This window comes from Rhagoletis zephyria, unplaced genomic scaffold (assembly GCF_001687245.7).
Source record: "Rhagoletis zephyria isolate East Lansing unplaced genomic scaffold, Rhagoletis_zephyria_1.1 Rzeph_scaffold_03557, whole genome shotgun sequence".
NCBI classification, from domain to species: domain Eukaryota; kingdom Metazoa; phylum Arthropoda; class Insecta; order Diptera; family Tephritidae; genus Rhagoletis; species Rhagoletis zephyria.
The window spans coordinates 2,906-26,967 of NW_016160640.1; the positions used below are offsets into that span (position 1 = coordinate 2,906).

General features: G+C 36.4%; 1 protein-coding gene across 1 annotated transcript; it reads right to left on the reverse strand.

Moving 5' to 3' along the window:
• Window positions 1-1,386: 1,386 nt before the first annotated feature.
• On the reverse strand, window positions 1,387-18,817 carry LOC108369233 (paramyosin, long form). The gene is made up of 7 exons (XM_017624303.1): window positions 18,339-18,817; window positions 17,450-17,506; window positions 5,280-5,366; window positions 5,027-5,193; window positions 1,782-2,653; window positions 1,582-1,709; window positions 1,387-1,503 (listed from the first exon to the last, which is right to left on the reverse strand). Exons 1-7 carry the CDS (start codon window positions 18,459-18,461, stop codon window positions 1,387-1,389), a joined length of 1,551 nt encoding a protein of 516 aa, XP_017479792.1. The 5' UTR covers window positions 18,462-18,817.
• Window positions 18,818-24,062: the final 5,245 nt, after the last annotated feature.

Here is a 24,062-nt window from a genome sequence, read left to right on the forward strand (position 1 = left end):
ACACTCGGAAGTTTGCAATGTCTGCCGAGGGGAAATTGCTATTCAGAAAAAAACCCTTTTAAAAGGNACCTTTAAGCACTTTTCTACAGATAAATACATGCGAGAAATTAAAACCACTGTGTTATTTCACAAGATGGGAGATCGTGCTGTTTGCGGAAATTATAAAGTCCTATCTTGAAGAAACTCGTTGGGCCCGACAATGTGGCTACAGACCTGGTCGGTGCATCAGTGATCAGATTTTCACAGTGCGTCAAATTTAATTCCGCTAAAAGAGAGTTTTGATTGCGATTATATTTATATGTGAACACACTTTTGCATATTTCTATTCTTATTAGCGCGGATATAGGATGGGTAATCAAATATAGGGAAATCCATTGTTATTATTCCAACTGCATTTCAAAACAATGCGTTGGATGGGATTGAAAATTTTTCCTTAAAACTGACTAGAATTTAGCAAATTGCAAAATACCGGAAACCATCCATAATAGAAATTCAATTGTTAAGTCCCGAACCTGCCCATCCCGTGGGTCCCGCAATCCATCACTAAAAGTAATTCACATATCTTTCAAATAAATTTAAAATAATAAAGAATCTGGCATATTCCGTTTGTTTTTTTGTCTTCCTTTTGTTTTCGTGTCAATAAAACATAAAAATGTGATTATTTCGTTAAATGTTTTTAAGAAAGGTGTTCTGAATTTGCGTAGGTTGCGGGTTCTATCGGGAGTGTCGGGAAAGTATTTCGGATCCGTCCCGCCAGCAAACTTTTTAAATACTTTCCCGATACCGCCCATTCCGGCCATTTTGAAATTAGAACCGTGGGTCCCGCAGGTCCCGATATCCCGCGCCCATCTCTAATCTAAAAACCTTTCTTTTTCCTTGCGATGTATTTTAGCATCGCTGCTGATCCTCCTCCTCCTCCTAAATTCCTCCTCTAAATTTGCACCCCTGTTTCCGATCCAATTGGCTATGAATACGATAACTCAAGCTAAGCGAGACCACTTAAGCTTAATTAAATAATTGTGTGAAGCTCGGTGATCGAAGAATGCATTGACAAAAAATGTAAAAGGCTACCCTTAGCCAACCTTACTTTTCTCCTGACCTTATCATGCATTCACCTGATCAAAACATGTGGGTACTTCAATAATTTAAACTTGATTTTTTTTAATAATATCTGCAGTTTTTACAAAAAGTTTTTCGTGATATAAGAATGTACTTTTTACATATGTACCTATAGTCGATGGTGTTAAAAATAGAAATAGAAGTAGTTGTGCTTTATGCTTTACTGCTATAGGGTATTGAATATTAGTCCCTGTTTGCTTTCCCCGTTGGCTTTTCTTAATCTCGAAATCACAATAAGCTTTTACTTAAGGAAACATAAAGATCGACTCACCGAATAGCCTCAATCTCTTCATCTTTCTCAGCTAGGCGGCGTTCGGTATCGTGGCGGTATTGGTTGAACTCAGATGACAAGCGTTGAGCGCGTTGCTCCTCAGCCTTGCGACCCTGCATAAGAAAAGAAAAAAAAAACATACGATTGCTTTATAATTTTGCTTAGAACGCAATTGCATTTGTTATACGTACAGCCTCAGCTTCCTTGTAGGCAGCAGTCAATTCATCGCGCTCGTTCTCCAAGCGGCGTAACTCCAATTCCAATTCATGCAAACGGCGGCTGTACTCATTGATTGTAGCCTTGGCTTCATGGAGATCATCTGCAATTAAAACGTAGACAGATTAAAACATCTCTCTCTCTCTCTCATCTCTCTCCACTTCCATGTACTCACCTCCTAATTTCTTGTTCTCACGTGCCAATTGGTTGTTAGCATCCTTGACTTTGTCCAATTCATGAATGGTGCGCTGCAAATCGGCATGCTTGTTCTTCAGGTCACGTTGGCTATTCTCGTACAAGACGATCGTTTCATCGAGACGGCTCTTCAGTTCAATATTGTGCTTCTCCAGTGTGTTGACCGATTTGGTCAATTCGCGGCAAGTGTTATTAGATTTCTCCAAATCGATAATGAGCACTTCAACTTCACTGGCCAAGCGAGTCTTTTGTTTCTCCAAGTTGTTGATCTTAACAATCAGTGTTTCAACATGTTCCTCAAGCTCGGTAATGCGCACTTGATATTTGCGACGGATCTCTTCGACCTCCTCAGCGCGGGCAACTACTTCGGTCTGGTATTTGTTTTGCCAGGTAATAGCATCGGCATTGGCCTTGACCAACTGACGTTCCAAGTCAATACGAGCTTCCGATTCTTCTTCGAGTTGAATGCGAGTCGAATCCAATTCGCTTTCAACTTGATGAAGGGAAGATTCCAACATTGAACGACGACGGTCTTCATCTTCCAAACGGCGGCGTGCATCTTCCAATTGGGAGACGACTTGACTCCTGGAATATGAGACTGTGTCCAGTTGGGACTTGAGATCTTGGACGTCCTTGATCAATTCAATGTTCTCTTGCGAGAGGCGGGTCTTGTGCGATGTGATGTCAATGACTGTGCGGTTCAATTCCTCAATTTTCACATTCAATTCAGAGATTGTCACTTCCAGCCTTTCGACATGCTTGCTGGTAACGATTCGCTCCTTGTTGTAGGATTCGATTTGAGAGAGATATTCGTAAATTTCGGCCTGGAATTTGGATTTCTCCTTCTCAGCCCTGATGGGTAAGAAAGTGATGCGGGTGGAGGAAATAAAAAAGTGATAATTAGTGATATTCAAGAAAGAGAAAGGCGTTAGAAATTATAATTTTTGATTAAAGAATACTTAGGCTGTAGCAGAAAGGCAGCGGAAGCGCTAAATCGGTTGGCTGTACCGGTGTATGCTTTGAAAATCTACATACTGTATTTAGCTGAGCTTAGTTTTGCATTGTGCTACAGATAAAAATCTTTCAGTTAGCCGACTTGTTTGACAACAGTTAATTTTTGTACGTGAAAAGCTATTTTGTGCATATTTTAATGCTAAAGGAAATAGTGCTGTGGCCACTGTGGCTAGGCGCTGGACTACCATTGAAAATATGCATAAAAGAGCTTTTTCAGTCCGAACTGAACAGTGCGGGTAAACTGAAAGATCGATCGACTGGAGCTTTTTGTGTGTATGCGCCACCAGCTCAAGAATTGGAAAATGAATAAAAAAATCAATTTAAGGTCATATTAAGTAAATGTATATCGTCATCATCAATGCAATTATAAATTTGGGATTTTTTAAATTTATGCCAGTAAAGTTTTTGGCTTTTAAAGACTCGCATTCGTGCATTCGGAACTTTTGCATTGACAGCGACGATATAGGACGACATTGAACGCTTATCATTTGACATAAATCTGCAAAGCACTTATGACTGATTTGTTGTTTTTCAAAAATATAAAATCACCTGTTTTACCAAGATTTCTCTGTGATACATTTCTTTTACCTATGAAGCTCACTAATCCGCTTTGAACTTCATAAAGTTTATGGTGGCAGTAGGATTGCCCGCCTGTTCAAAAAAGTATCGTATTTCCATAAAGGTGAATTTGTCAAAAAGAGACAACAACAATACAAATACACTAAATATTACTGAAATACTGAATCAAAGACATATTTGGATCGACAGTGCAGAGAAGCGACCGACCAACACCGCCGCGGCGGCCCATTAGCATTGTGTGGGCCGTGCGGCAAAAAAGGTGGCGACGTAAGTCGTGTGAAAAAATGTGTAGGAAAAATTCAAAATTTTCTAAAAATATCCGAACACATATTTCGCTTTTATACGTACGTTTTTTTGTGTAAGCAATGAACATTTAAGAAAAGAGAAGAAAACAATAAAATATGCAACAAAAAAAAGAGAAAAAGTTGCTTAGAGATTGTATTGAGTGGCCTGTTGGCCGGTACAAACGGAAGGTGCTTTTGCGGCCAAAGCTTTCGCCGCCGGATGGAGTGATCTTTCATGCCGAAAGGAAGCAAGAATAGTGCACATACACCGGTAGTGGGAGTGGGACAAATAGTTTGTGTCGTAAGCTCAATGCAACGGAATGCGCAAGACCACAGGTGAAAGCCCGTTGCCGACAATAGTACACGCACAAACAAATACTCGTAAATAGAAACGACGACAAGAGTAACACAGCAAAGCACAGAGGAACAGTGGATTTTATGTGGAAATTAAGTTTTAGAGTTAGCCAAAGTTTGAAAGGTTCCAGGTTTTGGAAATGAGGTGTCAACAGTTAGCGGAGTTCAAAGTAACACAGCTAGGCTACCATCTTCTGGGCAAAGCGCAGACGCGGTGAGCAGTGCAAAAGTGGCTCTCACTCGGCTTTTGCGTGTGTGTGTGTGTCAGTAGCCTTGAAAATCATTTCGACACAGATGTTTTATTTTTGGATTTTGGAAATATGAGATTTTAACGAACACTTTTCGCAATCGCATCTACAAACTGAGGTGCATACATAGATCGGTACTTAAATGTGTAATTACAATGTATGTACATACACAAACATTTCTCTATATTTATTTCGACAGATTTCGAATTTCCTAAGGCATTTTAATTTGTTCACGCGGATTTTTGTATTTCCCGCAACAATGGCCTTTCTTCAACGCTTGAAATCATCGATGAGTAAATAAGTCCATATGCAAATATTTGCAATATCTGGGGTCGCCTCTTCCCACTGTGCAGAGCGCAATGCACTCAATTATTTATTTACTTGTAGTGCAAATTTTCCGCACATAAAATGCACCGTTTTTTTCGTTTTTTGTTTTTTTTTGTATAAACACTAAACAAAATTTGCTGACTAGTGGCTGGTACATTTTCGCGAATTGGCAAACGGGGTCGCGTTGACCTCGCCAGTAGTCGGGCCAGTAGTGTGAAGCAGCTCAGCGCAATCACGGAAGTTGTCGCTGGAGAAACCCTGACCTTATTATTACAAAAAGCGTTGTGGCGCAAGCTTGTTGTCATCTTGTTAACGGTACTCGAGTAATTTCCCGCGCTGACTAAGCGTAGTGAATGAAGCGACTGCATATTTACAAGCGGAGCGGGCGTAAACTAACTGCGTGTACAAGTAAAACTTACCTAGACTTCGCTTTCGTTAGGATTTCGATTTGTTCTTGGAAATCCGAGATAATTTCGTTGTGCTTCTTCTTCAGAAGAATGGCAGTTTCTTCGGATTCGAGGTGGACATCCTCAAGCATTTTGCGGAGCTTCAACAATTCAGTGTCACGTTTGCGATTTGCCTCGAACTAAACGTAAAAGCATATAGGGGAAAAATACCATTAAAATCTCAAGAAATAGTTTTTTTTTATGTATGTATTCAGTTTTTGCTCACCTGGTGTTCAGCGCCACCTTCTGCTTCCTCAAGACGTTCGGACATCTGGATGACCTGAACGCTGAGATCGGCCTTATCGCGCTCGATCTGCAAAATTTGGTATGCATTAGATGATAATTAAAAAAACAGTTTATGTAAAATTCTTCTGAAAGCAGCTTCGAATAACAGAAATTCACAAAATATGAACAAACCCAACAAACATTTGGGTTTGAGCTCAACTTGAGGTTAAGTTGAGAACTAAGGTCGTTCTCAAATCTCCAACGTTGTTTCTCAACAGTACCTCAAGTGGAGGATCATAGCGTTCTCAACAAAAAGGGCATTTTTCTTTGTATGGAAATAGGACTGTTACTCAAGTTGAGAAAATGCTAGTTCTCGACTTGAACTCCAATGTGATTCTCCAATTGGTCTCAAACATATCACTGAAATTGGAATAGTTCTGTAGTTTATCGATATCGTAATCTCTATACAGTATACAGTCCGACAGTAATTTTACCACTCGATTCACTTCGCGTTTTGTTTTCTTTGAAGACTGTCAGGCCGATTCTGAACAGAAACTCCCTGGGAGTTTTTTCTCTTTCCCTTTCCTCCTATCATGAATAAAAATTCCCTGAGAATTTTTTATATTAAATGGCGGAGTTGAGCTGTCAAAAATGTGCCAAACAGGTCTTTCGAAGTTCGAATTTCCTACTCCCGAATTTTCGGGGGAAATGCTACTCCCTGGGAGTTAATTTTTGGATGATTTTTTTCTCGATAAACAAATTCCCGGAGAACAAACTGCCCGGGAGTATTCAGAATCGGGCTGTATTTTGAATATACTTTGAAGATTATTTACTTTTTGTTGGTAATTTTCCCCTTTATGTATATATAGCTTTAGTTTTTCACTTGATAATTAAAAATTCCTCTATCCTCTATCACTTTTTAGGTATGTATCTGCGCGTCGGTTAGAGGTGAGCTGGAGAATGATCTTGGATATCAACTTGAGAACCATAAATTTCTTCAAGGTTGGAGAAATACTTTTTTGGTGTTTCTTGGGATGAAGTTTTATGTACATACTATACAGACATGCATATGTTTTTACGCTGTATTTTTTAAGAATTTTTTTTTGTCAAAGGATTTGGGAAGACATCTTAAGTAATTAAAAAAACTTCACTTATCCAACTTCGATAGTTATAATTAGGGCAACCAAAAATATGCCATAAAAACATGATTTTAAGCGCCTAAAATATCCACGATATATAAGAAATATGCCAAAATATGCACGAATAATCAGCCTCATTGCGTAAGTCGTAAATTAGGCTAAATTGTACGACTCGACAACATTGGCATTGTTTACTGTCGTGCTGAAAAAATTAAACGACGAAATTTGTCGAAAACTATACAGTGCTGCCAAGTTTTTCCGTTTTAATACACTAGTCGAGTGGAAATTTATGCAATGACGTGAAATTTTCGCTACGATTCGACTCTCGAAAAACGACTTGCATTCGACACGACTCTCGCAATGAGGGTGAATATCAAAAACATGCTTAAAATATGGATTTAAAAAAAAATTAAAAAGCTCAATTTTTCTTGTGTAAAAAATCTATTGAATTTTATTCAAAAATGTACAAAAACACTGCTAAAAGTAAAATGTTAAACATTTAGTGCGTATTCACTAACATATGTATAGAAATAAGAACGCAAATTTAACTTAAATATTTTTCTTGCAATAAATAACAATATTCGGATAAATTTTCGGAAAGAAATGATTGCCTGTTATCGCGGAATACATTCTTAAACATGGAGAAGGGTCGAACTTAAAGGCAGAAATTTCAGTCGCTGTATATTTTTCAATCGGATGAATTTAATTCAATTTAGTTTTCCTTCAGCTCTCTTAATAAATTCCTATCAGGCAGGTTCTGCAATTCACTTCCGAGTGAATTTCAGCCAAAGCCACTTCGAATTCATATGTGCCGATAAAGTCAATGCTGCTAGTGGCAAAAAATATTATTCAAATAATAAGCACAAATCCAAATTAAAATTGATTCGAAGTTAATTCAATATTCTAATGGTAACGCCGAACAAGTGCCCGCAATGTTGTCCTCAGAAATTCGTCAAAAGCTGTTTGCGCAGGTAACCAGTGGAGGAAAAAGTGGAGATTTTATCTCGTTGCAACATCCAATGGATCAAAATGCAGCATTTACATGGAAAATATTTGTATTTTCTGATTTCAGTTCTTTCAAAACAGAAAGCCATGCACTTATTAGATGTCTTGGGCAATAATATTATAACAAAAAACGTTTCAAACCCGTTTCAGGTAAGTGTGATGCTTGCCGTTAAATTTTTCATTAGCCTGTAGGGCTCGGCAATTTTTATTCACCCCATAGTTGTCAAAAATTTACCATCCAGATTAGTTTTCTATCAATTCGCACAGGCCCTATAATTAAAAAATAAAACTTTTTCGTATATGCACTAAATTTAGCATTTATTTCAAAAATATGCAAAAAAATGCATTTATTGCGAAATATGCCGAAATATGTTCTAGCAAATATGGCTAAAATGCGTTATTTTTTTACAATTAGCATTTCCTTTTTTAGATCACAAACAAGTAGTTTTCATGAAAGTCTAGTACATAGGTTTGTTAAACATTTCCAGTATGCACTAGCAGCGAGAGGGAGTGTAATGTTCCAAATGCATTTCTGCATCAAAAATAAAATTTTGAAGAAATGTCGCTTACGCCGTTTTAGTGGTTACGGCTCGATATGTTAATGTTTTTTTATTATTATTTTCAGAAAATTAGTGCTACAGGCTTTTGCCAACTTAGTCATGGGGAGATGCTTAAAAGTGATCTAAACGTGGATGCCGATTTTTCAAAAACAAATCAACATGAGCAATGATACACATTTTCACCTAAATTGATACGTTAACAAACTACTCACTGCAAGAAAAACTATGCACCCACAATGAGACACTGGGCTGAAGAAATAAAAAGTAAGCAATTGATTTTTCTTAAAATTTCAGGCCATTTTTGTGCCGAAAAATGTCGCCTTTTCATTGCCTTTTCTCTTTTCGCGTACGATTCTAAAATAAAGGTAAATGGTGAAAAAATTTCGTGTTCGTTTCTTAAAATGTCACACTCTTGTGGGGCAAACAAGGCACATTTATCTGCTCTTTGAAGCCTTGTCGGTGGAGATTGTTGCCCTCAAAATTAGACGGTTGCTTAAAACGACAATATTATGAAATCCGTGACAATAAGCCAAAAACATGCTCTTTTGCAGGGTTGAGTGTAACATCAAACACATTTTGCACCGTCAGATGGTAACATTTTTTAAATGAAACGAAATCAGCATTAAATTTATTTGAATAAATCGAGTTATTAGTCTGAAATTTCAAGAAAAAGCAATTACATAATAAGTTTTTGTTCATATGTCCCGCTGTTTGGTGTGGTTTTTGGGCAGGCGGAGTTATCGGAAGATAAATAGGTACTTCTTCGAAAGTGATGCCTTTAACGGTGCAGCGGACGTTATCGTAGCATGATAACAAATTCATTATGACCTGAATCAGATGACGTGTACTTGGACAATATGTGGTTTCAATAGCACGGTGCCACTTGTCACACAGCGCTTGAAACAATGGCCCTATTGCGAATATTTGCGGTATTATTGACGTTATACGCAAGTTGACACAGGTACAGTTAAATTCAATAGTTCGAAAAGACTTCCGTTGTTATTCAAGAAAGCCTTAACAAATCTCAAACTCCGTGCGTAATTCAGCACAAGGATATTATAACATCGATCACCTAACGGTTGCTTATAAAAACCTAAAGGAATCGGATAGTTATAGACATATTTACATATACCAAAATGATAATGAAGTGAGAAATCGATTATGCTATGCCTGTCTGTCTGTCCGTCAGCTTGGCATGACATTGGGCCTGTGTGGCCTTTTTTAAAAGTCTGGATACAAAAAGAAACTCGATGTTTGGGTATTTCGTCAATTAATTTCGAGAATTGTGATAAACAATTTTAAACTAAATGTAATTGAGTCAGTTGTGGAGCGTATGGTTCCTGCATATGAAGAATCGATCACATACGGCCATAACGTGCAAAACAGGTCATGGGGCAAGAACGATGAAACTAGGCAAACAGTTCCGAAACAAGTAGTGACCTCTCGTAATTTATTTTGTTCCATCAGACACAAGTTTGATGACTCAAAAAAGCCAAGGGAACTTGACTGGGAAGTTTTGATGCATCTACAATATGTCGCCAAGTATCTACCCTAGGGACCAGTTTCTCAGTGCTGATTTAAACTTGGTTTACATTCCGTTTACTTAAACCGAATTTTTACGTAAACTAAGTTTTCCAGTGCGAGTTTAGGCCGTTTCATAGTTTGGTTGTTTTGTAGGGCAAAATTGTTTTTTTTTTGAGTATGCAGATTTGTAGCCCAATCAATTTTTTTATAATAAAGTACAAGTTTTAAGTAGCTAGGAATTACCGTTGCTTTTTTGGAAACTTTTTTCACGCAGTATCTTCCGTACAAAATAATTTTCGAAAGTACTTTATATGGAAAAATGCAAAACACCTTAAAAAAATTTCAAAAATCAATGCGATTTTTGACCAACTCCGCTCTTCCAGCTTTTTTACTACAATATAATGAGCTACAAAACTGCGTACTCAAAAGAAATTCAAAAAAAAAGTTTAAGATTAAAAAGTTGAAAATTTGCACGAAAATTTGCTGAATTTTCGGGAGTTTTGCACAAAGCTTAGGAATTATATTTTTATGTTTTTTGTTGTAGAATGAACCATATTTTTACAAAAAATTGTCGGAAAAATATTAGAAAAAAAATGTATGCATATATTGTGAAAAATTTGCTGTGCCAATACTTTTTGCCGGCAGTGTACATTAGTATGGTCCAAAAATGCATGTGAAAAAGTAAAGTCGGAATTTCTATACTTTTTCTGAATTTTACTGTTAGTCAAAGTACCTGTCCACAACACCCACTGCAATTACGGCAAATTTTACGCTCAAATAAAACGTTTTCAAAAAGGATGACATTTATTACATTTAATTTTTGCATGGCATACCATGAAAATGCAATGGCATAATGCCAAAGCTCATAAATGTTAAAATAATTACATTATTTACACATTCGGTTAGCTGAGTGGGCCAAGAGACATTTACACATGTAAAAATATTGCAAAAATATTTTGAAAGGAGAATTATTTACAACATGCAACTGAACTTACAAGTACAAGTTTTTATTTTTTTATAAGGTGTCATAAACTGTACGCACACTCATACACATACCTGTGTAGTATGTGGGTACATAAACATTTCGCATAGGGGGTATTCCACAGTCACGGGTGGGACATTTGCACTATAAACATGTACTTTATTTTTAAAATATAAGCATAAAGTTCTGAACAATTGTACATTTTGACGGAGCTGTAAAAAATTCCAACTTACTTTTATATGGGGAAAAATCTGAGTTATTTTTTCTGTCACGGGTGGGACATAAAAAAAATAACATGCTTTTTGGAGCAGATATATGTTACGGAAACTCTGCGAATTTATTTCACTTTATTTGCACTAAGGTTCAGTTTCTCATGGAACCTACCATACGTCTATGTATTTCGAACCACCTTCAAGAAACCATGAATGTTATATCTACTTGCAGTATATAACGGCAAAATGTACATATGTACATATTGATCATAATTAATGTGTGTATTATTTTATTTTCGAAATTCAACTTTCCATGTATCGAGAATATTCTTCTTTGATTTTAATTAATGCAGTGAAAATATGTATACAAAAAGCCAGGTGTGCATGTATTTTCGTGTGTATGAAATGACCTAATTCATATAATTAAAAATCATTCCAAATTTCGAAAGAGAATATAAAATAAAAAGAAACTTATACCAAAGTATACTTGGAAGTCACAGAAGCGGCGGCAGGCGCCCAATTTGCGAACGCACAACGGCAAAACGCTGAGGTGCAAGGCGAGTGAGGCGTATAAAATATACATATATTTACATATATGTATATACTATGTTATATGTGTATGTAACATGTAAACGCATTCATTCCTGTATGTACTCGTATATAAATACACNTTTACATATATGTATATACTATGTTATATGTGTATGTAACATGTAAACGCATTCATTTCTGTATGTACTCGTATATAAATGTGCAGCAGAAATGGAATGTTCACACACACCGGCGTGGTGTTATTCTCACATTCTCAAGCGAATATGCTCGGAACAAAGTGCGCGCTGGTACATTAGACCGAGTAGGCAAAAAAAAAATAAAAATTGTAATTATCCGCGCTAGTTTGAAAGTTTACGTAGAGAGAATTTTGGCTTCATACACATTTTATGGATTTTATGGCCATCCTCCGACTAAACTTAAAACAATCATATGTTAAAAATTTTTTAAATTAATTTTTTTTAATTTTTCGAAGATCTGACCTTTGACCCCTTAAGCACCTGTAATAAAAGTTTGCACTAAAAAGTTAAATATCGTTTAAATAAGAGCAATAATTTTACTTTTTTAGTTGCTTAAATACAAATAAAATATTTTTTTTTTACCAAAGGTACAATTTCGAGCTTCGAAGGTCCGTATTTTGATTTCGGAGGCTAAATACGAAAAACGGAGAAATAACCTTTTTACTTATGAGTCAATCTCTTCAAAACAATTTGTTTGGTTCAATACCCAGAAAAAAAAGTTGATTTAGCCGTATAGTGCATTGGATTGGCGCTTACACATACATACATACATATGTTAGTGTTTGACCAAGAGAAGGGATCTACAGTTTTACGCCGACTCGGAGATTTGCCATTGCCTGCCGAGGGGCGACCGCTGTTAAGATTCTATATTTATTTTGCGATGTTGCTTTGACCAGTGCTTGAACCCAGGCCCTGCGGAGTGGTAGCGTGCACTTCTAACCACTACACCACAGCGGCCGCCAACATACCACCCTAATGTCAGTAAATTGAAGCGCACCAAAAATGATAAAACTTTTGCTAAAGAAGCATTTTATTACTGCCGAATGTAGGTGTATTTCCAAATCGCCTTGCAAAAATACTTTAAAACTCAGAGGTGTTCGGCGATTTTTTTTTTGTTTGCTTCTAAGGTGGTACGGTCTAATGTGCGATTATTTGCATAGATATGTTCGAATCGCCGGCCAAAGTGTGATCCAGCGCGAATTTATAAGGTATTCATTGCATAAACATCAATTTCTGGGAAGAATAAAAATTCTAATGGCCGGTGAAATTGAAAGACCAAGGCAGAGGGATTGGGTAGCAATCGATGTTTCTCAAGAATCTAAACAACGGAAAATGTATTTAAATGTTTTTCAAAAATAATCTAATGACACATGGACACAAACATGGCTGTGAGTCACGGAAAGACACACACTCACAAAGATACTGTGATGTATGAAAGTCGATGATCATGGACGCCTGCAAGCCGATTGCGTGTGTGCCGCCGAATCATCTTATAAAAGTTGACAGCGAGTATGCGGTCAAGCGGTGCGTCTAATACAAACATATGTACATATGAAATTCATATATGTATTTACATAATTATGTACACGCTTACATACATATACACATACAAATATAAGGTAAGCTGAGTGGTTTTCAATTGACCTCATGAGGAATTGTGCTACATAAATACATAGTTGAAAAATGAATTATTAGGGGTATTCACGATCCGGTCCATACTGTCTAGCATGGGGCATAGATATCATAAAGAGCATGATTGGCTAATTTTGTTGTTCTTTGAACACATGAAACAGCAACAAAATTATCCAATCAGCTATCTATGCTATTTGTGCACCATGATAAACAGTATGCACCGGATAGTGAATACCCCTATTGAAAAAGGATTTGTGTGTACGTAAAAACAAAAGATTTCTAGATCTTCAAATGTTCATCAGCGCGAAAGAAATAACACGACCAATAAAATGAAGATCCCGCGGTTTGTATATTGGATGATGATGATGATATTGTTTGAAATTACTTTAATCATTCATTCATATGTACCAGTCTCTAACCCATTAACGACCAGTGCCTATCTACTTATGTGCAAGAAAAAATATGTAGTTTTGTACATACATAAAGTTAGTTAAATATATGTATGTATGTGCATATCTATGTATGTACATATATGTAAGCATGAAAATAGTTTTCTATGAATTAATTAATTTTTGCTAATTTTAAAATCTGGCATATCTATATTTTTAATAATTTAAAAAATGGACATACATTTTTGATAGTTTAAAATATTTTTAATTGTATGCAAAACCAGTTTTTTAAAATTTAAAACCTGGAAAAAAATTATTGGTAATTTAAAATCTGGACATATATTATTGGTCATATGAAAAATATGCATACAGTTTTGGCCATTTAAAAAGTGCTCCCAAAGGTTTTTGTCATTTAAATATTGAACATAAATTTTTGTTCATGTAAAATTTGGACATAAATTTTTGGTCATTTTAAAACTGACCATACAATTTTGATAGTTTATCAACTTAAAATATTTTTGTGGTCATTTCGAAATTGGAAATAAATTTTGGGGTTCTGTATTTAAAAAATTCGGTCTGCATAGATTTCTGGTAAATTAAAAACGGTACTTTTCAAAACTCGACATAAGTTATTGGTTGCTTAAAAAGTGGGCATATAAGTATGTATGTATGTATTTTTGATAATTTAAAATAGTGGGTTTTGTTATTAAAAATTGGGCTTACATTTTTAAACTTTTCAAATGTGGACATTTTTGATCATACGGAAGTTGACATTTATAATTGAATTTCATGGATGCAAAATATAAACGGTAAAATGCAGACGATGACAAATAAGTTGTAAGAAATTTATATATAGAATTAAACAGTAAAAAGTGGAGATCGCGCTTTTGTTGAGAGCAATTTTTAATTGAAATTGAATTTCAATATTGATGTTTTTCGATTGATGTTTCCGGAAGAACCAATTAATCAAATTAAATCAAAATTTTTGCCATTCTATGCAAATAAAAATGGAAATACATTTTTTTTATGCGGACGTTGATTAAAATTTTAGAAGCTCACTCTCTTAATTTCAATTTCGAAACGTCTTTTATAAGATAAAGCCATTTAATAACGACCATAAAAGAGATCGGGTGATGTTTATATTCAAATGTGATTTTTTTAGTCATTTAAACCGGCTTTTATTAGTTGGTTTCAAAATCTTAAATGATCACATGCTGAATTGTAGATATTTGTTGCTCATTAAGTATTACTAAGAAATCCTTCGTATAAGTATATTAGTCATTTTTAAATATTTAAGTAATGCTTTTCTGTGAGATTGAGTGATTCCTACTACTTTAACTACATTGAAAATTTTTATTTTTATTTTTTTGCGGCACAAATTTTAAAAGCCAAATAATTTCAAATGTCGCTTTTCACTTTGATGGCGAACAGCATGTTGTTTGACATTTTTTTTGACGTCTCTGTACAACTGCATGACTAAAGTGGACAAGCAAGATGTGTGTATGCAGATGTTCAACACAAAGAAAAGAAAAGAAAAAATCAGCTCGCCTGAAAAAAATATGCACAAACATAAAATGCTTAGTAATATATGTATGCATATGTATGTATGTATGTATGTATGTATGTAGAAAACTCTTGCAAATGAGTACAGCAGAAATCCCAAACACATACTACATACAAACACACATACATATACGCAGTGTTGCTTGCTAATCTCGCGGCGACTTCGCTGCTCCTAAATTCCATTGTTTTTTCAATAATTTCCTTTGTGAATTTACTCGTTGGTCCAAAAAGATTTTGAGAATATTTTCGAAATTATTTAATAACCCTCGACACACTTGCTTGCATACAATCATACACATCACACACAAACATGTTTTCGTTTTTTTTTTTAGTGAGCCTCCATTATAGGCAACATTGTGTGTGTGTGTGTGTGTATGCTAGAAGATTTTTGTGCTTATTTCTAATATTCGGTATATTTATGTGAAATTTTTAACCATTTGTATTGAATGTCGCTGCTAAAATTAGCCAACTCGCCGCCGCTTGCCGTCATCACTCTTCTCGAATAATTCTCTGGCCATTTTGTGCTGTTTTCGAGTGCTGCGAACACATGCGGAGGCGATTCATTTGGGTGTGTGTATGTGTGTGTGTGTGTGAGTTATTTTATTTTTCCTTTTATTTTATTTTTTTTTTTGCTCTGTGGCGCTTGGTGGCTTGACAACAGCTGTTTATGAGCGAAGTCGATTTATTGAAACTTTGCTAAGATTTCAAAACTTTTTCGATGATAAAATCAAGAAAATTGCTCGCATTCCTGTTTGGCTGCAATGATGTCTGCCGCATTTTGGGCTCACCCGGGCCAGGAGTGTTTTCTAAATTTGTCGCAACGCCACGCCACGCAACACTTCCCATTCCCATTCCCATTCTTCAGTGCATCCATGGCGCAGTGTAACTAATTTTTCTTCGCGTTGCATTCCAACGCTGACTTCCTCCTTGGCACCTTGGCTGCGCGGGTACAACGTTGCGTATGAGCAACAGGGAATCGCGCGTATGTACATAGCTGCTTTGCTGCATATTTTGCATGCACACATTTTATTGCCTGCCGCCTCTTCCATTTGCATTTACTTTCGTATGTCGTTATATATATATGTATGTATGTATGTGCCTATGTTTTGTTGAATTTCACCTTACTTTTTAGTTATCCTACGCTTTGTTTGTGGCATTTTTGTAACTTCTCTTCTTTTACTTGCGCTCGTTTTCCTCACNATTTGCATTTACTTTCGTATGTCGTTATATATATATGTATGTATGTATGTACCTATGTTTTGTTGAATTTCACCTTACTTTTTAGTTATCGTACGCTTTGTTTGTGGCATTTTTGTAACTTCTTCTTTTACTTGCGCTCGTTTTCTTTATTTTTGCTGCCGGTTGCTTCTGCCGTGCGCCTATTTGGTAGCTTTCAATCAAAATCTCCGCTCGTTATCGGTCGCATGCCATGTACCCCGCATCCCGCTTGCCACGTCCCCAGCCGATTCAGAGCCCGATGCGATTGAAGTTCAATGCACATCATTATCACTCGCAGCGACACGCAAGGGTAATTTATAATTAGCCAAGTGTTTGTGGCTCCACATCGATTTTGTGGCCGAACTGTTTTCTTGCAATTCACTTTTTATGTGCAATCCACTTTCGCTTACTTTTCAGCTGTGCGTTTTGCAAATTCTTCATTGTTTTCGAATGTGAAAGTGTAGCGGCGTTTAGAAGAAATTTGGCAAGAAATTTGAGTTTTAGAGGAAATTTAATGTGGAAATTTCGTTCACAGTCCGCAGGTACTGTTCAAATCTAAGTCAGCTGAGAGTTTTCTCGTAGTCTATTCGAAGTTATACCAATTTCCTCTCAGATGGTACTGCATACCAATCCAAAATATACCGGAGAGAAAGGCTGAATGGCAATCCTGCCTGTTAATCGTCTATATTTTCTTCATTCAAACTCAAGCAATTAATGAGCGTTTCAGTGCATCGTGCTTAGCACTTCCTTCGTTCCTTTCTTCATGCCACACCGACGGCTCCAGGCTAAATCATAAAAAACTCCGGTGATCCAGGAATACAGCTAGGATCATATAAATTGAGGCTTAGAGCAAACAAGAGTGCCCTGCCAACAAAGATGCCTGGAAGAATCAACTTCTTGAGTAGCTAGACGCATCCACCCAGAATTGAATAATGACAGCTATATAGCTCCGTTCTTCTTTTGGAACGACTACAGCCAAAATTGTAAGGACGATGCGTCGTAGAAATCGAGAACGTTAAAAAATTTCGCTGTCGTTGCCCTGCCTGAGCTTAACTCAGCCGGCGATGTCTTCATCAATACTTTTTTTAAAATCTGTCGGATTTAAGTTTGAAAAAGGATGTGGTCGAGGGCGGCCATTATAGCTTAACTTAACCTAGCCAGGTTTAAAATAATAGATGATCTTAGAATACCGGAGTCCCAAAAACATTAGGTTCATATGTAAATATATATTATTGCTGAAGAAGATTCATAATTTAAAAGCAACACATAACTATGCGCTATTTTCATACAAGATGTGAATGTGAATTTCTGTTATTTTCGAAGCAAAGGACTATGTTAAAATGCGTTTGTAACTCCCCATCCCTCACCCGATACTCACCCTTTGGCGCAATTCACGTTCGGCTTCAAGATCATCTTGGAGCAAACGGATTTTATCCTGCAAGTAAAGCGAAATTTGAAATGCTCACATTATTAAGGATATTTTTATTTATTTTTTATTTTTTGTTTAAAATTGACACGCGCGCGCGTAGTGAATTATGAAATTTATTTTTTGCACACTAACACAAAATTTTGTTTTCGGTTTCTTTGTTTTTGATTATTTTAACAGTTATGTATGCAAACTATATTTTTTTCCTATCCTTTTCACAAGTCACCAGTTTCCTTTTGATGTATTTTATGTACTACTTTTTAAAATAAGCCACATGTATCTATGTACATCTACCTAAATATATACATACATACAAAGTTCTGCGTCTTTTTTTAACTCTTTCGCGTACCAAAAATATACGCGCACATATTTCACAGCGACTCTGCTTGGCGTTTTTCGTTTTATTACATAATTCGTCTAGCATATGCGTACATATGTATATACATTTAAGAGTACATAATTTTAGTAATACATATGCAGCTTTTTATATTTGTTCGATTTTTTTCAGTCTACAAATCCGCGCGTGCACATTTTTCGCTTTGCTTTGCAGCAAAATTTTTAAATTTCAGGTTTCTTTTCACACCACACCGGCCGAAAATAGCCGAATGTACGAAGAAAGGCTCGAGGATCAGTTGGACACTTGAATTTACAAAAACATTTTTGCACAAATTTCGCTCTAAAGAGTTTTGAAAGTGTTTTTTTTTTATACATTTTAGATTTTCAGTTTAGCTGAAGCTTTCGAGTTTGAATTAATTTTTCATTAATCCAATATTCATTATTTTTTTACTTGTCTCTTTATTCGTTTTCTTATATTCCTTTCCATTTTCGACGCGTGTCTTACCTCCAAACGGGAGAGGGCGGCCAAATCAGAGCTGTATTCAATGGATATATCAGCTCCACTCGGTCCAGTTGAGGTGGCCCTATACGAGTATTTCGATGAGCGTACTGCTTGCGACGAGGACATTTTACTTTTTGTTTTTTATTTTTTTTTTTGTAAATTTAATTTATAAAATTAATTAATGAATAATGAAAATTATTATTTATTTTAAGTTTTTCACTCAGGTGAACACTTCGTTCGCGCCCGCGTTTTGTGTCTGGTTGTTGTTGTGTGGAAAAATTTCGATTTCCCTGCAATGCAGTTGTTATCCTCCAGTAACAAAAATTTGTAGGTGTGAGACTAAATCAGAAATTATTTCGCACTCCACACACAAAAGTTGTAGTTGTCACCGAGTCACCGAATAATTCGTAATAAACGTCGGAGAAAGGCTGGTGATCTACTGAACAAGAGATCCCGGTGTCGTTCGAATAAAGAGTATTTCGTAAATTTGGCGCTGGCAGCCGATCTTTTCGTCTATTTCTACCCCAACGACGACGAGACGTTGCAATTATTTTCGAGTGGGAATTTCTCGTCGGCGATCTGTGGACGTGTGTGTGTGTGTGTGTGTGTGTGTGTGTGTCCAAGTGTTGCTGATTGTTCTTGTTGCCGTATTTGAGTGGACTATGTGTACCGTTAGGCATTCTACAGGCACACTTGGGCAGACAATTTTCTTGCTCATAGCTTTTTTGAATACGGACTAGGCGTACGAAAATTAAGTGTGTACGTGTATGTGTTTTTATTGAATTTTTCACGCTCCACTCACACCAGCTGTCCTCTGTAAGTGTTAATTGCAGTGAGTAGACGCAGGGCGCAAGACGAGCGTGGAAACTGTTCGAATCGTCGTTGTTGCCGATTCCATTTTCGAATTATTCGTTTTTCCATTTCACGAGCTGCTTACGTACATACTTGCCATACGAATTGAGTATTTTGGTGGCTAATGCGCTCGGGTCAAGTCGGTCATCTTGACGTGGACTACATATATTGAGCAATTGAGATTTTTACCTGTAATTAGCGTAAGCGGCAGATGATTGCCGCGATGGCAAGGAGTAGAGGCGTCTGTCTGGTTGGGTGTGATATACGAATATTCGCTAGGAAATGGTTGCATGGACGCATGCTATATGAAATCTTGTTGTTGCTGAAATGGTTTTCGTTGTTGTTGTAGCATTTTGAATTTATTTTTAGTCGATGTTCTGAAAAATTCATAAATCTGCAGAAAGGTTATGCTTCTGTACGCTGGCAAATGACCAGAAGTTGAGGATTTGAATTTGATGAATGGTACGCAATGGCTCTACGTTATTTTAATAACAAAAAGTGGGTTTTAAAAAAAGTACATATGTATGTATGTAAATACAAAGACTTCTTAGTTAAATCTAGAAAATGATAAAAATGTATCTCAAGTCCACAGTCCTGCTGCAGCATAGCGTATTAGCCATAACAGGAAATGGAAAGAAAATAAAAATAATCTTCATACCTAAAGCGGGGAAAAACTTATATCATCTACTAAAGGCGTATAGACCGGCAATACCCGCGAGTACAACACGATAGGATTATGAAAATTGTATAACTAACTGGCTCGAAAACTTGCAGACACTTGTGGCTTTTGCCGAGGAGCGCACCTACACCAATAAACCCAAGGAAGCCATACGCACATCGCCAACAAATGTGCTTTGAATCTTGACAGCCATAACGCATCTGGCCAGTTTTATTGAAAAAGAAGCCTGCGGGAGTATCCTCAGGCTACCGAACCTAATCAGAAGGAAATATGCAGACTTCAGGAACCCTCTGAGTGTTTTAGACCCTTCATCGAAGATTAGACTGTTACTTTTATTAATCCCTGACCGGTTAAAGGGCCTTTTGTAAAGCGATGATCACAACTATCAATGATAGATTAAATCCCTATGATAGTCGTGGAAGCACTATGAAGATCATGTGGCACAGCCGGGCAACGTTGAGCATTTGGAGCTCAAGACAACGATAATCAAAGCTAGTAGACAACTGCGCTGGACTGTGCTGGACAAACTAGAAGCCCATAAAAACGTTGGCTTGTGATTGGTTCCTCTTCAAGAGAAGTTTGTTGGCAATGAAAGTGCTAAAATTCTAAGCCGAACGGTGTTTGTCACTCTTTCTGATGTCCATCCAAACATTGCACGACAGAGCTCTTATGCAGGGTGCACCCTAAGCAGCCCAATGGCATATGCCGAGAAGCAAAAAGAAATTCAAGAGATGCATAACTTTCTTTCGTGTAGCCTCTGAGCGACCACTCAATCCTATAAGAAAAGCTTGTTATTGGGTACCTGATAGTCCTTCACTACATACCAAGATACTATCATCGTAAAGTGGGATTCTTTGCGGAGAGTAATTGCAGTTTTTGTGGCAACGTGTAGGAAAACGTAGAGTAAATACTTACTATGTGGGTTCTCAAGTATGTACATAGGTATATCTATGTAGTTTTGCACTAATATTTACACCTGGGAAAACGGATATCGTCTCCATCCTCCGATACCCTCCAAAGTGCTTCTATTTATAAATAACTTAAAGCTAGAGGGACTTTTTTTTAATTATTAAAATCTGGATCTAGCAATGTCAAAGCTCAATATGGCGGTATTTAGGAGCATGTCGATCGAACACCAACTACAACAAAGAAAAATTTGAATGTTAACTCGTTTAGCCCCTGGAGTTTGTATTTTCAAAGATCTTTGCATTTATGTAAATATTAATATGGCGACTCCAAAACGGAGACAGAAAGCTCAAAGTTTTTACACTTTGTTTAATTATTAAAAAAAATATATTGTTCATTATTTACCAAAAACGGCATAAATCCATGTATCAATCTCTGTGCAATATTTAAAAAAAAATCAACAAACTTTCGAAAAAAATTCGAGCTTAAAATCAACAGTGGAAATTTCACTATTTGGAGTTGTTTCAGGCACACCATGAATGTGCTCAAAATGTATTTGAAATCGGGTTTTCTAAATAATTTACTCTGTTTTACATATAAATAAGTACAAAATATCAGGTATACAACCCACGGCACGTCTACCACTAAAGATTTCTATTGCCCTCGTTCGTTGCTTATGGAAGCGCTCGAAGTATTTGAAATAATTGTAAATAAATAAAGAAGAAATAATTATTAAAAAATATTATCTGCTACAATAAATGCGTATGCATACAAACATACGTATGTATATATGCATTTATATATACTCACATACATATGCAAAAATACACATTTTTTACATGAAAAACTTGGCAGCCAAATTTTCACTCAAATTTCCACATAAACGCAAGGAATTAAAATTTTCTTTCGCATATTCTTTAGAGCAAAGGAAAAATTAACTCAATCATGTGATTGCATATGTATGTATATCTATGTATATATACATATCGTCGTTTAAAGTACAAAACCGCGTATCAACAAAATGCAAAACCGCGTATGTGAGGTTGCATAAATTATTTACTGGATATAGCAAAAACACTCATATTTCAAAATGGTTTTCTTTTTTTATAAAGCAATCGCCTTTCTGGCTAGCCTATTTCAGGACGAATGGATAAGGATTGAGCCAAGAGCTTGTGTGAGCAAATCCGATTTGTGGCAGCAAATGTCAGTTAGGCGTTTTTGTACTTTAAACGACGATATATATATATATGTACATAAATGTGTGGTACACCTGCATACATACACAAGCAATCGATTCGGAGCGCGAGTAAATAAAAACCACTGGTCATTCTGCTTGGGCGACCAACACAAATGCAAACAAGTATTCGATATTTTTAGCGACGAAAATTTTGGATTTTTTCATAAACATTTTCCACACATTTCACCTGAGTGTGAAGAAAAATGTGTATTTTCTCGATATCGTGGCACACGGTTACAAAGTAATTTTTACGGTGTGTGTATGTATGTATGTATGTATGTATGTATTATAGATACACACCACACAATCTAGCAACTTATACTAACAATAAGTGCCGAGAATTTGCTTCTAATGTACTCGTAAACATTAATTTATTTTATATACTATTTCTTTGGCTTAGGCGCTTTAAAATAAATAAATATTTAGCGCTTACGCTTTGGTGTTTGGCCGAACTTCTCCTCCTCCAATGCGTGGTGTGCGCCTTGATGTTGTCACACAAAAATGAGTGACTTACGGTTTTACGCCAACTCCGAACGGCAAATGGGTTCTCTGAGAAGCTTTTTCATGACAGTAATACGCTCGTAGGTTTGCCATTGTCTGCCGAGGGGCGGCGACCGCTGGTAAAAATAAACTTAATTTTTTTATGTGGCTCGCGCCAGGGATCGAACCATGCACCTACCGAGTGCAAGGGCGCACCTCTAACCGCTCGACCACGGCGGTTTAGGCGCTTACTCATCAAATTATGGACAGATTTTACGTCTTTCCGTGGGGTTAGAAATTTGTTTTCTACCTTAAAGCTTTATTATTACTAGCGGCGAGTGGATCCCAGTCGGAAAAGTAGCAATGCACTACATGCGTGATAAATAATATAATGTATTTCTTAAGAGTTCTCGATAATATTACTGCTAACTATGTAATCAGCGTTCTAATGTTTTACTGATTATTTTTTCGATTACTTTACATTACATTTTCCCACTGGGTATTATTAGCATGAGGATGAAGTAAAATTTTAGAAATGAGATAATGATGATGATGACGAAGGTGATGCTGACAATATTTTTTTCGTAGACTAAAAATAACACAAACCTCTCATAAATAAATAAAATAAAATTAATAACTTTTCAAAAATAGACCTGACAGATACATCCTTATTTGCATACTTTCGTAATCACGTTGGTATGTATAGTAGTAAATAGCAATAAGTGACCATCCGTGCTTTATTTTGAAGGATGCTCCTTTATTTTACCCCCGTTTCTTTACAATTTTCTTTTTCTATGGAAGCCCTTTGTATTTTATTTCTCTTACTGTCCTTTAATTGAGGTCCAGGTTTTTTGCAAGCGTTAATTTTGAAAAAAAAGAATGCCAATAATTAAAATGTCTCTTATGTAATAGAATGAAAATAAATCGCCTGGTTTCTATGCACTAAATTTAAGAGTTGTAAAAGCTATCACGAACAAACGAAGAAATATTTCAAATATTTATATATTTTTCTATGACAATGAAGATACTTTGAGTAAAATTTATTGTTCTCAAAAACACAGAAAAGCCCATGTGACAAGATCGAGCAGCACACAGTGCTTGAAACACCCCAGTTCCAGTGAAAAAGAATACAAAACCTCTGCTAGAATCAGCTAAGCATGTTTTCAAATTTGGCTATGACTAAAAGATATGCGCTTGAAATGTCAGATCCCTAATTGGAAAAGAGCCTCTCTCCGACTAGCAGATGCCCTCGAAAACACTAAACAGCCGACTGCAATTTAACATCCATACCCTTTAACTAAAACAAAATGCATACAATTTTAATTAAAAGCATTCCTATTTTGTTGATGTGTTTCAAACTTTTTACTTTACTTGGAGTGCAATGGGGTATAGTCATTGCGCTGGGTATGCAGTTACAGTTGCATGGCTATACTCAATCCCGACTCTTGCGTCCTCGTTCGCGCACTCTGGGCATCGTGAGCAACCCATGTGCGAGATGCGGTAACCAATCCGAGTGGAGCCTTGGGTCACGGCAGAAAGAGAGGGAGCTTCGGTGGGGCCACTCTGACTTATT